The sequence below is a fragment of the Phyllobates terribilis genome, unplaced genomic scaffold, assembly GCF_046119375.1.
Source record: "Phyllobates terribilis strain yellow unplaced genomic scaffold, ASM4611937v1 Scaffold_1__5_contigs__length_1240528914, whole genome shotgun sequence".
Classification (NCBI taxonomy): Eukaryota; Metazoa; Chordata; class Amphibia; order Anura; family Dendrobatidae; genus Phyllobates; species Phyllobates terribilis.
Window position 1 is genome coordinate 811,732,118 of NW_027362761.1, and position 18,350 is coordinate 811,750,467.

At 43.9% G+C, this 18,350-nt stretch overlaps 1 protein-coding gene across 1 annotated transcript in view; it reads right to left on the minus strand.

The window, feature by feature from the left end:
- Window positions 1–18,117, minus strand: part of SLC10A6 (solute carrier family 10 member 6) — a 32,351-nt gene extending 14,234 nt beyond the window's left edge. The window contains exons 1-4 of the mRNA XM_073644966.1: window positions 17,756–18,117; window positions 17,496–17,614; window positions 12,853–12,941; window positions 10,753–10,928 (exon numbers count right to left, since the gene is read on the minus strand). Coding sequence (XP_073501067.1) covers window positions 10,753–10,928; window positions 12,853–12,941; window positions 17,496–17,614; window positions 17,756–18,117 — 746 coding nt within the window. The remainder of the gene's footprint in view (window positions 1–10,752; window positions 10,929–12,852; window positions 12,942–17,495; window positions 17,615–17,755) is intronic.
- Window positions 18,118–18,350: the final 233 nt, after the last annotated feature.

Sequence of the window (18,350 nt, forward strand, 5' to 3'; positions counted from 1 at the left end):
TGTTCACACAGTTCCTCTATACACATGAGGCCCCAAATGACTTAACATAGTATGATGCTCCACAGTCACCCCCAAAAAGTTAGATGCACCAACAGTATGATGCTTCCAGGCAGCTCAACACACAGTATGATACTCTCACAGTCCCCCTACATAGTGTGATGCCCCCACAGCCGCCGCCCCCCACAGTATGATGCTCCCAAAGCGCCCCCATGGCCCCAAAGTTCATATGAACCCATAGTCCTCCATACACAATTTGAAGGCTCCCACAGTGCCCCCAGCACTGTATGATACCCTCACATCCCTCCTTCATTCAGTATGATGCTCCCACAGGAACTCTACATACTATGATGCTCCCACAGAGCGTCCACAGGGTTATGGCTCCAAAGCTACCCACGCACAATATCATGCCCTGACAGTCCCCACACACAGAATGATGGTCCAAAGGCTCCTCACACATAGTATTATTATGCCTCACCATCCGCCCCACACAGAAAGATGCTCCTAAACACAGTTTTTTGACCACCAGGCCTTCCCCAAAAAAGTCTGAAGCCATCAAAGCTACCCACACATAGTATGATACCCCCACAGCCCTCCCACACATAGCATAATTATGATGGATGCCACCCCCCCCCCCCCTTACACAAATGATGGCCCCTGCAGCTCTCATCTTCACAAGTATTCACTGACAAAATAGAAAAAAAAACCTGCTTGTTATTTAGGCCGGGGTTCCACTAGCGAATCACATCCGATGCGATATGTTAATGACGTTCGGCTCTGCTGTGAGCGGGGGCCGAGTGTCAGTGCTCCGTGCTCTGGTCCTCTCGCACAGAGTATCGCAGCACAGCTGTGGAGGGGACGGAGAAATCCATTTCTCCATCTCCTCTGTTGCTGGCATCGGCGGGTATCGCACTGCACTCGGGTGTTATCCAAGTGCAGTGCGATGTTTCACACGCACCAATAGATTATATGGGTGGGTGCGATCCGAATGCAGCATGCTGTGATTTTTTTCCAGCCCGATCGGCGATGGAAAAAAAAAACGCAACTGAGCACAGAAACATAGGATTAAATTGGTCCGAATGCAATCCGATTTTTTATCGGATTGAATTCATCCGATTTAATCGCAAATGAGAGCGAGCCCTCAACTCTGAGAGTAGCATGACATAGGGGAAGAGACCCTGAGTCCAGTAATGTATCACTTACTGAGCTGTTTTCTGTAGTTTCAATACAATCAGTGTTTTATCAGGAGATTATCACTAGAGGATTATTAGTTTCATGCCCCATAGTACTCCTGCTCTGTTTAACCCTGCCCCACCACTGATTGGCATCTTTCGACCTATGCACAATGTACACAAAAAGTTGCCAATCAGTGGTGTGGGTGGGGTTATACAGAGCTTAGCATTCAGAGAACTTCTAGATCTGCAGCAGAGAAAACAGTGATTTTATTAAAAAAAATGTACCAGGCAGCTTAGTAAGTGACACATCGTTGTAATCAGGGTCTCTGCTGCTTTAAGATTGCATAGCAAAAGCCTTTTCACAGATTCTCTTTAAGTGTTTTTATAGCATACTCTGTGTATGGCTTTTTTTTTCCTTATTGTCACGGGTTTACTGCAACAGAGAGGGGCCGGAAGACCGCAGCGCCTGATTTCACGTACTCCTGCACTAATTAGAAGCACTCCTTCCAGTGCAGGTGTTAAACTGTTCAGCTTAGAGTCTCTGAAGCAGCTGGATGATCTCAGCTGCTCAGTATTGACCACTCCCCTCTCCTATATATACTTGCCTCTGGCAATCTGGATTGCAAGTGTTAGTCTTATACTGCCTGGTGTGGAGTGGAGGTGTCAGTTGTTGGTAGAGGCGTTTGGAGTGGTGATCTGTGACTGTTGCTTGGTGTTTCAGATGTGTGCAAATCCTCATCTTCTCCTATTTGGTTTCCCTTCTTTTTCTCCCTGGTGTTCATCTCTGTTGTCTGTGATTGCATATTTGTATGATTGGTATTTTCATTTATCCCTGTACGTCCTCCCTTGTTAGTCTGGTTTGTGTATATACATACACTATTACTCCCCACTTTCATGCGTGGGGGAGGGGGACAGATATAGGGCTGATTCAGGAGTTCAGCAAGGTACATGGCCCCAGCATCTTCACCATCAGAAGTAATCCGTGGAGCAGGGACAGCTATGGCGCCCTAGCGTTAGGGACAGGAAAAAAGCTCCTGGCCCCAGGTAATCCGACAACAGAGTTTGACATTTATAATAAAATTGGAAATATATTTTCTCAGAATCCTCTTACTATACACGCTGTCCTTTTTACCTTGTTGACATGAAAGCTACTAGCATAAAGCCCACCTGCCCACACATTACATGAACTGCCATTCACTTGGATGGCTAATGTGTAATATTTCCCCTACTATACTTTAAATTTCAATTTACTATTTTAACAAGCTCTCTGCATACTAAAGAAAAGTTTTACACAACTGTTTTCTACAATTCATAAGATCATCATGTATGCAATATATTATAAAACAAGCAGCTCCAGACTGATAGACGTTACCTAAACTCCAAATTGGGTTCAACAGATTCAGACTCATTCTACCAATCCGATTGGTAAAATCACAACCTAAAGAAGTTGTCCACTACTTGGACAACCCCTTCTCATACCCCACGCTTGGCCCTGAAAAAAATAAAATAGCTTATACGCACCTCCTGTGCCGGCGCCGTTCCAGCGGTGTCGGCACTCGCGTTCCCAGGGCCCTCATGTGGTTGTTATGACACATGAGACCGATGTCCATTCACTGGCATCACTGTCTCTGCCTTCGGACAAATCAAACATCAAGAGGCAGACACAGTATAAGGAGTGGGGGGATTAGTGCGGACACACTGAGGAGTGGGGGAAATTCGGGCAGACACAGTTTGAGGAGCAGAGGGGATTGTTCGGACACAGTATAAGGAGCAGGGTGCTTTAGTGCACACACAATATGAGAGAGGGAGGGAAGGTGCGGACACAGTATGAGTAGAAAGGGAGGGATTGGTGTGGACATGTACACAGTATGAGGAGTGCGGGGGGTTGCTGTGACAGAATGGGTAGCAGGGGGAGTATTGGTGTGGACACAGTATGAGGTGGGGGGGAATTGGTGCAGACACAGTAGGAAGTTGCGGAAGTGGTGCTGACACAGTATGAGAAGTGGGGTGATTGGTGCACAGACACAGTTTGAGGAGGGGAATGGCGAGGATTGGTGCAGACACAGTAAGGGGATTAAGGGGGACCTGTGAGGAGATAAAATGGCAGTATGGGGAGCGAGGGAGACCTGTGAGGAGACAGTATGGCAGCATGGGGAGCAAGGGGGATCTGTGAGGATACATTATGGGGAGTGTGGAATATGTGGGGAAACAGTATGATGAGTGAATAGGTGTGGAAACAGTATGGGGAGTGGGATGCATGAGGAGACAGTATGGAGAGTGTCACAGGGTAACTTGCATGTTTCTTCAGCGCCCCTCTACTTACCATGTGGTTTCCCATTGCATCAGGCCACTCCGCTGAGTCTTCTTCTTGCAGTGCTGCTGCATCTGCTTGTGACATTCATTTAGCCTTAGGGGGGCGTTGTCGGTCTATGCAGGAATTTAACCCTGCTGTTTCCTGCAGAGATTAGGTGCCGTGGTAGTAGGGACTTTATTAGGCAGCTCCTCCTACCACTCCCTGCCCGAACATTGGTTCCTAACCTGATAGTATTCGTTTATGCATTCCTCAATATTTCACTTTCTGTTAGCAGTCCGGCTTGCTAACCCATCCTGTCTGACCTCTCTGCTCCTAACATCGGCTACGTTTACTGATCCTCTGCTTGCCCCAACCTTGGACCGTCTGACTACGCCTCTGTCTTGCCCCTCTGAACCTCATACCCGCGCCTCTGATCCTCCGGCCAGCTGTTGCAGACGTGGGACTGCCCTGGAGTGTTAACCGGTGATTACCGGTGGCAAAGCCTATCCACACCATCAGATCCTCTAGTGACTACACGGTAGTCACTTAATTACGCCCCTCCAGGGTAAGCCTGGTCTTCTTAGATTAGGCCATTTGTGGAACAAAATATTGCTACTTCCCTTAGGGGTAAAGATGGTGTAGATTCAGATAGAATGATTTCAAAGTCCACCTCCCTGCTTAATCCGAGCTCCATCACCATATATTACAATAATGCCAGATGTGTCGCTCTTACGATGGGGAGCCTTCTCCATGCACGCAGCAGTACGAGGTACATGAACAAGCATAGAAAGAAGCTACACATAAACCTACTATAATCAGGAGCAGCGATATTAGTCTGTTAAATTCTCATCAAAGATATAGCTGGTCTTTAGACAGTCCATATTCAAATGGACAATTGGACCGAGATGATCTACGTGAACAAAATAAGAGGAACAAAAACGAGGAAGCTATGCTTGGAAACCTTAAAATTTTGAGCTTGGCCCCTACTAAACAAAGTAGACTTAAAAAAAAGCCTCACGGCTCTGCAATCTCCTTATTTCCTTATTTGGAGCACTCATCCTTGAGTGACAGAACTGTTCAGTTTGCTTGTGCCACTGCCATTGTTTTAAAGTGTACACTATTATCATTATATTTACATATGGAAAAAACAAGGCATTTCAACACACAGCCCAGGAAAGTGAGAGCAAAGGTTAGAACTGCTCTGTAAACTGACGATTCTGGGAGCCAAGGATTGTGATTATGCGGGACTGATAAAAGCAGCTCATTCAGGAGGGAGGTGAGCAGGTAACTGCTGTAAAGAATGAATTGGAGATAAGTGACTGGGATATTAGGAGTTAACTCCGCTACTGGAATTTACTTTGTGCATACTTAGCCAGGCCCTGGTGGCTGAGCTGCATGGAAAAACCATGGCGGGAAATGTGTGAAGAGACAGTATGAAGAGGGAAGGGGAAATGTGTGTAGAGACTATTTAGGGAATAGTGTGAGAGGACAGTATGGGGGGAGAAAAGTGTGAGGGGGCACAGAATAGAGACTGGGTAGTGTGGGGGCAGTATAGAGAAGGGGGGCAGTGTGAGTGCACATCAAAGAGAGGAATGTTTGCCGAGGAGGGGGAATACGATGAGGGAGCACAATATAGCAACTGGACACTATAGGGTGTACAGTGTAAAGAGGGTGCCCAGTATGGAAAGGAGAGCGGTTTGTGGAGGAAATGAACAATAAGAGGGATAGTGTGGCGTCATATTTTGTGCTGGGAGCATAGTGAGGGGCAATTATTTATTCAGGGACACAGCGTAGGGCACATATTTTTATTCAGGAGCATTATAATCACGCTGCTGCTATTTTTAAGGGTATCGGGTCGGGATGTGCTTCAGAAGACTGGAGAAGATGGAAGTCTGCAGAGACGAGCTGTGGATATGTAAGGTACCTGAATGTAAATGTGTATTTGTGATACTGGCTGCATCTCATCAGTACTGTGGTTCCGCAGTCTGATGGCTGTTAACAACAACCCCCTATACCACCTTATCAATTTTAAGGACATTCTGGGAGTTATAGGTTCCTGTGATACAATTGTATATGGGGCTGACCTGACATTACAATTGATTGCTGTACTGAAGCTTGGTGATGTATTCATGTACTAATGGTTGTTCTGTTTATGTATTCATGTACTGATGGTGTTTCTGGTGATGTATTTCTCTACTGATGGTGGTTCTGGTGATGTATTCTTGTACTGTTATTGATTCTGATCCTGTGCACATGTAAAAATCCATAACTTATAAGATACATGGCAATGTTAATAAAGTATTGTGCTGTCTGACAAGTTAAGGGTACTATGTTTTTATTTATGTTAGGTGCATTAATGGGGTTGTCCAAGTTTGTGATGAAAGTCAGCAGTCATTCTATGCGACTGCAGACTTCTGAATCCTACTAGGGAACGCATTGCACACTGTTCCTCTGGTGCCGACGGCGAGAGCAAGAGTTTATGCAACCGCAAGTATGCGATTTGCACATGCCAACTACACATGCATGGCCTCACTCAATACAAGTGAATTGAGTGAGGCTGGACGTGGCTAGTTGGAATGTGGCCAGAAGTATGCAAATCTCATACTTGCATTCATGTGACCATCCACTCTTGCTGCCGGCACCAGTGGATCATGACAGCGTGCTGTGTGCGCATTGTGAGAATTCAAAAACCTAGAGTGACTGCCGACTTTCATCACAAACATGGACAACCTTTTTAAATAAAAATTAAGCATTATAGCATGCCCAATCCTAACAGTGTGTAATATACTCACTGTCAGGACTCCGTTCATCACATGATCTTCAAATGCGATTTTCATACTTACAGTCACATACTTACAGCTTCTCTTCCTGCTTCTCTGAGTGAAACAGGGACAGTACTATTTCACTGAGCATTCAGAGAATCAGGAAAAGCAGTTTGTTAGCATACACAGTCATGGCCAAAAGTGTTGGCACCCTTGAAATTGTTCCAGAAAATTATTGTAATTACATATGTTTTGTTATACACATGTTTATTTTCTATGTGTGTATTGGAATAGCACAAAAAAAACTGAGAAAAAAAGGCAAATTGGACACAATTTCGCACAAAACCCCAAAAATGGGCAGGACAAAATGGTACCTTTCCAAAAAATGCGGGTAAACAACTTTGGTTTAAGCATTTGATGTTCATTCAAACTCATCTGTGGCAAGTAACTAAAATTAAACTAGAATCATAGAATCATAGAATCATAGAATGGTAGAGTTGGAAGGGACCTCCTGGGTCATCTGGTCCAACCCCCTGCTCAAAGCAGGATTCACTAAGTTAAAATATCATCAAAAAGTTAATTTATTTCAGTTCTTAAATAGAAAAAGTGAAACTCATATATTATATAGAGTCATTACAAACAGATTGATCTATTTCAAGTGTTTATTTCCGTTAATGTTGATGATTATGGCTTACAGCCAATGAAAACACAAAAGCCATTATCTCAGTAAATTAGAATACTTTATAACAACACCTTGAAAAATGTTTTTAAAATCCGAAATGTTGGCCCACTGAAATGTATGTTCAGCAAATGCACTCAATTCTTGGTTGGGGCTCCTTTTGCATCAATTACTGCATCAATGTGGCGTGGCATGGAGGTGATCAGCCTGTGGCACTGCTGAGGTGTTATGGAAGCCCAGGTTGCTTTGATAGCAGCCTACAACTCGTCTGCATTGTTGGGTCTGGTGTCTCTCATCTTCCTCTTGACAATACCCCATAGATTCTCTATGGGGTTAAGGTCAGGCGAGTTTGCTGGCCAATCAAGCACAGTGATACTGTTGTTTTTTAACCAGGTATTGGTACTTTTGGCAGTGTGGACAGGTGCCAAGTCCTGCTGAAGAATGAAATTTCCATCTCCAAAAAGCTTGTCGGCAGAGGGAAGCATGAAGTGCTCTAAATTTTTCTGGTAGACGGCTGTGCTGACTTTGGTCTTGATAAAACACAGTGGACCTACACCAGCAGATGATATGGCTCCCCAAACCATCACTGATTGTGGAAACTTCACACTAGACCTCAAGCAGCTTGGATTGTGTGCCTCTCCACTCTTCCTCCAGACTCTGGGACCTTGATTTCCCAATGAAAATTGGAACTCTGGGACCTTGTGGAGTGTGTCAATGACTGCCTTCTGGACATCTGTCAAGTCAGCAGTCTTCCTCATGATTGTGGAGCCTACTGAAACAGACTAAGGGACCTTTTTAAACACTTAGGAAGCCTTTGCAGGTGTTTTTGTTAATTATTTACTGAGTTAATGAGTTTTGTGTTTTAATTGGCTGTAAGCCATAATCATCACCATTAGCAGAAATAAACACTTGAAATAGATCACTCTGTTTGTAATGACTCTATATAATATAATACTTTTTGTATTGAAGAACTGAAATAAATTAACTTTTTGATGATATTCTAATTTAGGGAGATGCATCTGTATATTCACCGATTATACACTACTAAAAATATCTTTATTGGTATTCATTGAAAACCTATAAATTCTAGAATACAAATACACCTCAAAACATGATAGCTCACAGTGATAATATAAAAAATATCAAGTAATCAAGAGTAAAGGGGGAAGAGGGGCACCCCATTTAGCAACTACTCGTCCCTACCTGTCTGCACCCTCTTGAAACAAAATTGGAGCTCCTGCTCCACAGCCACTCAACAGCCTCCACTCACCAGCATCCCCTCAGCAGCCTCTCCCTCAGCAGCATCCCGTTCATCAGCCTCCCTCAGCAGCATCCCTGTCATCAGCCTCCCTCTCAGCAGCCTCCCTCTCAGCAGCCTCCCCTCAGCAGCCTCCCTCTCAGCAGCCTCCCCTCAGCAGCCTCCCTCTCTGCAGCCTCCCTCTCATCAGCCTCCCCTCAGCAGCATCCCCTCAACAGCCTCCCCTCAACAGCCTCCCTCTCAAGATCAGCCTTCGCTCATCAGCCTTCCTCTCATGATCAGCCTCCCCTCAGCAGCCTCCCTCTCATCGGCATCCCCTCAGCAGCATCCCTCTCATGATCATCCTCCCTTCAGCAACCTCCCTCTCATGATAAGCCTTCCCTCAGCAGCGTCCCTCTCATCAACCTCCCTCTCACGATCAGTCTCCCCTCAGCAGCCTCCCTCTGATCAGCCTCCCTCTCATGATCAACCTTCCCTCAGCAGCCTCCCTATCATCAGCCTCCCTCTCATCATCCTCTATCTCATGATCAGCCTCCCTCTCATCAGCCTCCCCTAAGCAGCCTCCCTCTCATGATCAGCCCCAACACACATACACAGCCTTACCGGCCGCATGCTGCAGTCCCCTCAACACATATGGCACACTGCGCACTCTGCTCCGGACCAGATTGAAGATGAGCGGAGCGCGTAGTGTGTCACATGACCGTCGTCAGGACCACGATCCACCTGGCACCGGATTAAAGGTACCGCGCTGATTTCCGTCCGCCGGGTGCAGAAGCAAAGAGAGGGGAGGCCCTGGGCCGTGGGCCTGGGGCTCTGCCAGCCAGGGCTCCCCCTTTATGCTTCTGCTCACCGAGCACCCATACAGTGGTAAGGGTAGTAATGTCCTGATGGCGGCCCTGGCAATAACTGCCATACTCTCCATCTTCATTAGCTATAACTACCACACTGTCCACTCTGATTAGCTATAATCACCACACTATCCATATCTTAAACATTCCCCACCACGCTGACCCCTTTCCATACAAGGCCCCCTCTTCATACTGTACCCTCACTCTGTGTCCCACCTATACTGCCCAGTCTCCATACTGTGTCCCCTTCTCATACACACCACCTCCCCCAACTGCAGGCTGTCCCCTCCTTCCTGCCCCTTCTCTTTACTGCCCCCACGCTACCCAGCATCTATAATGTTCTCTCTCACACTTTTTTCCCTATAGTATCCCCTCAGTCTAACCCGTATACTGTCCCCTTACACTTTTCTCCCCCATACTGTCTCTTCACACTTTTTTCACCCTATAATGTCCCCTTACATTTTTCTCCGCCATACTGTTCTCTCACACTATTCCCCTGTATACTGTCCCCCTCACACTATTCCCCTCTATACTGTCCCCTCACACTATTCCCCCTACACAGTCACCTCACATTATTCTATTCCCCCTATACTGTCCCCTCACACTAGTCCCCCCATACTGCTCCCTCAAACTATTCCCCCATACTGTCCCCTCACACTGTTCCCCCCATAATGTCCATTCACACTTACCCCCTTATTCTCCCCTCAAAAGATTTCCTTACCCCAAATAAAATTCCTCTGTTTCTTCAGCTCTATCAGAGCTCTCAGTTTATCACCATCCTCGTGCTATGTGATGCAGGAGTGATGTTAGCCACGTGATCAGGTACAAGTACAATTGAATGCAGGGAGCCAGTGTTTTACGTGTTCACCAAGCCAGCTGTCGGTTTGACAACTGGGTTGGAGAATAGCTGAATCCCACTCCTTAAGGTGATGAAATGCCGCCACTTGGGAGGCACCCCAGACCGCTGCATTAGGCTGAAACCTATAATAGAAGGAATTTAACACTAATTAAAAACATAGAGAGGTGCAATGACACACTAATTCACTAAGATCAATAACTGTAAAACCTAAAAAACTGCTTTGAATAATCTTTAAATACCCCCAAAAAGATAAACAGATTATTTACTTTATTGTTAGGACACCAATTTGACAAAACAAGTTAAAAGAAACATATACAAGACAAAACTTAAAAACACACACACAATATTAAAAATTGGGGAGGCGGAGAATAATGAACACCATGAAACATGCATGGTCGTGTATCAGCAATATAATAGGTAAATATATTTACATATAAGGTGCAAGTGCACTAAAGACAGGTGTAGCAAGATAAGAGTTGTAATTAAAAAATAGTGAAGGATAAATAGCACAACCACAAATGGGGATCATTAAAAAATAAGTGATGAAAAGAAGTTACTAACCAGGGTTCATGGTGGAGATGCTGCCGCTGCCCCACACTCCAACGTGCCATTCACACGAGCTTCCTGAGGGAGTGATCATTAGGCTGCCTGACGGCGTCCCCGGTTGGCTGCAGTTTGGACAAATGCCCCGCATAGCCCACCCGCAGTTATTCCCCTAACTGGCACTCCAAAATTGGCATGCCGGATATTTAACTCCTCCAACATCATCTGTCGGGTGAGAGGTGGGGAAACGCCATACACAATGGTTCTAACTGGCCACTAATTTCTCTTATAATTGATATGAGGGTTGAATAAAAAGTTTATAAAATTGTATTTACAACCTTTGCCAGGACTGATGTGTAATTACTGCTAAGCAGAAGCCTGAAATGTAGCCAAGTAGAGGATAGATGATGCCAATAGTTAGGATGGAGATATCTGTGTTCCAGGAGCCTTTGTATAGCACTGCACTGGCTATACTTATAACAAGCATTAGGAGTCCTCCAGTAATAGAGCCAACCTAGTAAAAGACAAAAACACATTCATGCAGTTATCACCACTTCATACCCATAAATGATCCCTTCCTTACACTCTACTCTTGTTGGTTTCAGTTCGCTCTTCTTTCCTGTTTAAACCTATGGTTTCACCTAGCTTAATGTTCATAGGCTGAGAACATTCTCTCTGATATCCTTATCTTCCGACATTCTGTTTTTATTTTCTGATTGTAGAGGGTTTTTTTTTGTACATTATGTTACAGACAATTTGCCTGAGCTTCTGTCACAGCATTTAAAAATAGGCTTTACAGCAGTCACACGGACCATACCCAGCAATGGACTCACTGACTTTGATAGAATTATTTTCTAGGCATGCTTTGATGTGGTCAAAAGTCACTGTGCAAGAAATGGAAAAAGGAGGTTAACTGTGATTGTAAGTATATGGACATGCTGCCCACGTTTCCCCCTTGAAAGAACAAGTTTATTGTTGAAATGTGTTGTATAATGTAAAGTGTAATGTCTTGTGTCTTTTGTAAATATAGTGTCATGTGAATAGTGCTGTTATGTAATGCGATGCATAGTGCAAGATGTGTAGTTTGACAATAGGAATAGTGAGAGTTAATATGTGTGTTGAAACAGTATGTGCTGTTAATGATAGCCTGTGTTGTACAGTAGGGCAAGATAGAGTTAATGTTTTGCATGGTTAGTGATGCAGCTGTATTTTTCCCAGTAACAGGTAGCTGACAGAGACAGTGAAAGTTAAGAGTTTGGACTAACCCACAGTGGGAGGGGTTAGTGTTAGTAAAGAGTGACTTTCGGAGAAGGGTCCATGGATAGGATGGCAAGTCACAAACCCTAGAGCTTGTAACGCAGAAGGTAACGGGCCTAAATAGTACTGAGTACATGAGAATAGTGGGGGCCCCGAGTGCAAGTGTTCCAGGGCACCAGTAGTGGAAGAAAAAGGACCCAGAACGGCTGAGCAAGTAAGGAGACTTACTGATCAACACTGTAGCGTTAAAGCTGGGTTGTGGCAAAGTAGGGAGAAGAAGCGTGCCTCAGTAGCCCTGGCGTAAACTACAGAGGAAGGATACTGTGTGGAAAATGCTTCATACTGTAAAGGAAACACTCAGAAGACTGTGTACTCGCTATCCCTTGTATATAACCCTTACCAAATTACCGTTCAGTAAAGAGTTTATTTTTGAATGTTGGTCTCCTCTTTGAACTTTGAAACATCTGGTCCTGGCAAGCCCACAGTACAGGCTACATGTGGGCTGCATGGGCATAAGGCCCTCACAGCACAAGTCCACACACCCAGCTAGGACCACTACTTTCAGAGTGCTGGAGACGAGTGCCTTGCCCGCGGCCTGTGATAATAATGAGCTCATCACTGAAAAGTGATCTCTACAGAACGGGAAGTATGAGTCTAAAGTGACATAGTTAAGCAAACCTGCAAAGAGCATTTCACTCACTCTGGAGGAAGCCACTAGTCTGTCCATTACACAGACGGACTATTAAATACTGGATAATATCTGTATAAAACTTTATTTCTTGCCTGGTAGTGCTTCAAGACTGCTACTTCACTCACAGATTAGAATTGATCATTTGGGGGTCCAGTACCATGGACCACCAAGTGTGTATAGCTTATTTTTGGAACACCATTCCAACAAAAATGAGAAGGACAAACGCTTTAGGTTTTAATGTAGAATTAATATATCAGACTGCAAAAAGACTCTGGAATAGACATGACTGAGCAAAACAACAAGACAAAAAAGTAAAGCAATGAAGAAATCCAGATTGGGGAAATAGTATCTGAAATTTGCTTTATGCTTATACAATACTGTGGACTGACACTGGCATTATTACTTGGATATTTACTTACCTCCATGGACAAGTTTTTTTCAGCAATTATTCTAGAAAACACTGTAGTATCCCATGGACTAATGCACTTACCTTTGAAATGAGCTTTGCTTTTTGTGGCCATTTGTAATTAACGTATACCCCAATTCCAACAGGGCACACAAACCCTAAAAGTGCCATGCCTAAAAAAAAGTAGAGTTATAGGCATTAAATGCATGACAATACTCAAGCAAGAAAACAAATATTTGTGATGTGGGATTTTGATTAGAAAAGTGTGAAAAAAATGACTAAATATGCTATTTTGATTTCTGAGCAAGATGATAGCCGTTACACTGGTATATAGATGGTGGTAGTTATGGGGTTAAATCTATCCACTATCTGCACCAAGTCATGAATTTAACCACTACAACCCCTGGCAAAAATTATGAAATCACCGGGCTCGGAGGATGTTCATTCAGTTGTTTAATGTTGTTGAAAAAAAGCAGATCACAGACATGGCACAAAACTAAAGTCATTTCAAATGGCAACTTTATGGCTTTATGAAACACTAAAAGAAATCAAGATTAAAAATGTGGTACTCAGTAAGGGTAATTTTTTTCAGACCAAGCAGAGGGAAAAAATTATGGAATCACTCAATTCTGAGGAAAAAATTATGGAATTACCCTGTAAATTTTAATTTCCAAAACTAACACCTGCATCAAATTAGATCTGTTCGTTAGTCTGCATCTAAAAAAGAGTGATCACACCTTGGAGAGCTGTTGCACCAAGTGGACTGACATGAACCATGGCTCCAACAGGAGAGATGTCAATTGAAACAAAGGAGAGGATTATGAAACTCTTAAAAGAAGGTAAATCATCACGCAATGTTGCAAAAGATGTTGGTTGTTCACAGTCAGCTGTGTCTAAAATCTGGACCAAATACAAATAATATGGGAAGGTTGTTAAAGACAAACATACTGGTAGACCAAGGAAGACATCATAACGTCAAGACCGGAAACTTAAAGCAATATGCCCCCAAAACAGGAAATGCACAACAAAACAAATGAGGAACGAATGGGAGTCAATGTCTGTGACCGAACTGAAAGAAACCGCCAAAAGGAAATGGGATTTACATACAGAAAAGCTAAACAAAAGCCATCATTAACACCTAAACAGAAAAAAACAAGGTTACAATGGGCTAAGGAAAAGCAATCGTGGACTGTGAATGACTGGATGAAAGTCATATTCAGTGATGAATCTCGAATCTGCATTGGGCAAGGTGATGATGCTGGAACTTTTGTTTGGTGCCGTTCCAATGAGATTTATAAAGATGACTGCATGAAGAGAACATGCAAATTTCCACAGTCATTGATGATATGGGGCTGCATGTCAGGTAAAGGCACTGGGGAGATGGCTGTCATTACATCTTCATTAAATGCCCAAGTTTACATTGATATTTTGGACAGTTTTCTTATCCCATCAATTGAAAGGATGTTTGGGAATGATGACATCATTTTTCAAGATGATAATGCATCCTGCCATAGAGCAAAAACTGTGAAAACATTCCTTGAAAGAAGACACATAAGGTCAATGTCATGGCCTGCAAATAGTCCGGATCTCAATCCAATTGAAAATCTTTGGTGGAAGTTGAAGAAAATGGTCCATGACAAGGCTCCAACCTGCAAAGCTGATATGGCAACAGCAATCAGAGAAAGTTGGAGCCAGATTGATGAAGAGTACTGTTTGTCCTTCATTAATTCCATGCCTCAGAGACTGCAAGCTGTTATTAAAGCCAGAGGTGGTGCAACAAAATACTAGAGATGTATTGGAGTGTTCGTTTGTGTGTTTGTTTTTCATGATTCCATAATTTTTTCCTCAGAATTGAGTGATTCCATAATTTTTTCCCTCTGCTTGGTCTGAAAAAATTGCCCTTACTGAGTACCACATTTTTTATCTTGATTTCTTTTAGTGTTTCTTAAAGCCCTACAGTTGCCATTTGAAATGACTTTAGTTTTGTGCCATGTCTGTGATCTGCTTTTTTTCAACTTCATTAAACAGCTGATTGAACATCCTCCGAGCCCGGTGAGTCCATAATTTTTGCCAGGGGTTGTATTGTAAGATTGTGGGATAGCTGATCATTATTTTATTGCTGCCTTTCTTCCCTTACCCCACCAATACCTATATTCTTATTGCCCATCTATAAAAAAAAGAAAAAGAAAAGGCAGAGCTTTGTTTTTTTAATACAATTGTGCCCCTGCCCTTAGTGGCACCCAAGGTGGCTACATACTCTTTTTCCAACTTTTCCCAATACTGTACGTGTTCATAAATACCACCTGATAAAATCCAACAAACATTTCTATTCTACTGTGTGGTAGTAATAATCATAATAGTTATATTTGTATAGCGCCAACATATTTTGTTGCAAGTTACTGTCCAGAGAGGACACGTACAAATGTGGCACCCTGCTGTTCACAGGTACCACAGGACCCAAAAGGGTGCATGGATGGACTTCTCCACAAGAGGCCCTCGTTACAAACAAACACCTCCACCCTTCCACCTCATACCACCAGAGGGAGCCCGTTAGGGATATATATATATGGAGGGTGGAGCCAGGCAGTCAGTGAGTTGTTCAGAGAGTGTGCTGCCACTGAGAGCAGTGAATACGCAGCACGTCTGCTGCTGTATTGAGGGCCCTGAGTGTGGCCGGAGGCAAAGAGGAGAGAGGAGTTGAGGGGGCAGAGGAGCATCATAGGTTCACCCCAAGACACGAACCGGACACCGGGTCCGCGCCTACAGGGTCCTTTATACCCAGTAGGGATCACCGACATACCAGGAGGACTACAAGTCCCTGGTCGACCTGAAGCTAAACCCTTGACAGGACTAGGAACCATGAAGGCACAGGCGTCCAGGGATAGTGGTTGCCAGAAAAAGGTCCTACTACCAAGCGACAGGTGAAGGAACAGCACGACACAGAAGCTAGGCCCAGTTGCAGGCTGGCCAGGAGCTTAGAGAGAGGGAAACACGGACCAGGAGGCCTTATACCCGCTCACTGGGGAGAAGTCCTGAAGTGCACCCTTCCTACCGAGTACCCTGGACCGTACCTGACATCCGCACCAATAAAGGTACTGAAGCGAATCCCCTGTCTCTCCAGCATCACCACCATCTGCACCTACACTGCCCCAGGGGCCCGCTCCGCCTGTGGGGATCAGGAACATCCCAGCTGCCATCCCATCACCCCCGGAGGTCTGCAGCAGCGCCGGTAAACATTACCGGAAACCACAGGTGGCGTCACGAGACAAACTGTACACTAAAACCCCTTTTTAAAGAGAGACCCAGAGTACGGGCCCAGGAGCCGACTGTCGTGACCTCCTAATCAAGGTAAAAAGCCCGGGTACCGAGTCCCCTATATCCCCCTGGGTGACACACAAACAGTAGCAGACAGGAGAGAGTAACACATAAATGCTACCAACAAGAGCAGTGAGGGTCCTGCTCGCAAGCTTATAATTTATAAGAAAATAGGGGTGACAGAAAAGGTAAAATAGTGCTTGTCATGTATTGTCCAGTCATCTTTGTAAGCATAAGGGAATTCAAGTAAAGCTGCATGATCTGGTCACCAGCCAGTATCTGCATTTGCACAGATACAAAGTGCTGATGAGTGCATGGAGGGTGAGGGAACAGATTTGTAGGAGGGACCAGATTCTGTGGTAAATTTAGGAAGGGACAGCCAAGGTCAGTTAGATTGGTGGTGATGTGATGTGCCTGTCTAATAAGATGTGTTTTTAGGACATGCTTAAAACTGTGGATAGTGGGAATTAATCGGATTGTCTGAGGTAGTGCATTGCAGAGAAGTCTTGGAGACAGGAGTGGGAGGTACGGATTATGGAGGATGTTAATCTTGCATCAATAGCAGAGTAGGGTATTAGACAGATGAGTGAGGAGATGTATGTCTGCGAGATCAGTGGAGAGTTTTGTGGGTGAGAGTGATAAGTTTATGCTGCATTCTGTAGTGATGACTGGCATAGAGTGGAGGCATGGGTGTAGCAGCTAGACATAAATATAAATTTGGCTGGTGAATTTAGGATAGATTGGAGAGGAGTGATTTTATTAAGATTGAGACTCATTATTAGAGAGTTGTAGTAAACCAGGCAAGAATGAATAAGAGCAACGCTGAGTTTTTGCAGTTTCCAAGGTAAGATAAGGTCGAATTGTGGTGATGATTTTAAAGTGCAGATGACACGAACAAGCGAGTGATTGAATGGATGTAGAGAGTGTAGGAAAGATCCGAGTCAAATATAACCCCAAGATAGGTTAGTAGAGGGAGGAAACACAAGGAGTTCAGTTTTGGAAAGATTCAGTTGCAGATACAGGGAGAACATAATGTTAGAAACAGTGGACAATCACTGTTATTTTGTATTAGTCCAAGGGTGATGTCAGGAGTTGATGAGTATTATTATGTATCATCAGAGTAGGGATAGTACTGAAAATCACATCTGCTGATGTTTTGACTAAGAGGGGAGGTGTATAGAGAAAAGAGAAGGGGACCTAGGACTGCACCCTGAGGAGCCTCAACAGTAAGGAGAAGAGGAGAGGCATGTGAGCCAGGAAAAGATACAGCGAAGAAGCGGTCAGAGAGGTAGGAGGAGAACCAAGTTAGCTTCTACAGTTATTCAATGTCTGACAGTAAGAAGGTTAATTCACTTAGTAATTTATACCTATAGCATATCTGAAAGACTGTGAAATATTGGTAAAATGATTACCTATACAACTGTAGGGTATCTTTATGCTTTTTGCCAGTTCCCAAAAGTGGGAATATATGAAGAGACACAGGGGCATCATACCCATAGCAAACACAGTAGAATAGGCGGTCATACTGAGACTGAAAGAGAACATGCACAGATGAAATCCACAAGGTTTCTACACACATATTCCTTTGCTTGACATTTTCGTTACGATATCATAACAATATATATCAAGAATTAATAGTATATATGAAACATAAATGTGGTAATAACGTTACCTGAGATCCATGTCTCCATCGACCCACAAAGTGATGATATTAGAGAGGATACCACCAGGACAACATCCCAAGATCAGTATAGCCACAGCTTGTGTTGATTTTACAGAAAAGCCTATAGCTAAAAGATAAGCTATAAGAGGCATAAGCCCAAACTGGCACACCAGCCCTATCAGAATACCCCATGGTCGCTTTAAATGAGACCACAGTTTAACAGCCTCGACAGTGCACCCTAAGAAAAACACCAGCAAAGCTAACATTACAGAGAGGATGGTGCTGAATATTGCTGACAAAGTCCCTTGGCCATTGAAGTCAGTGATTGTTCCATTGAAGCAGACGGTTAAATTTGTGCAATTGCTGGACATTATGGACACCTTACAAATGGTACTGGTAAAAAATAAAAGTATGGACAGTTAACAGCTTTATGAATCATTTTCTATGCTAGAAAAGCAACTCCCACATTACCAGTTATTAGTAGTCCGTAAAGAATTTGCAGTGGAATGCTGATCCCACAAGCTCCTAAACTTTTCATATTGTAATCAGCTTGAGCAATTCCAAAGATAAATACCAGAAAGTGAAAATTACTGAATTATTGTAA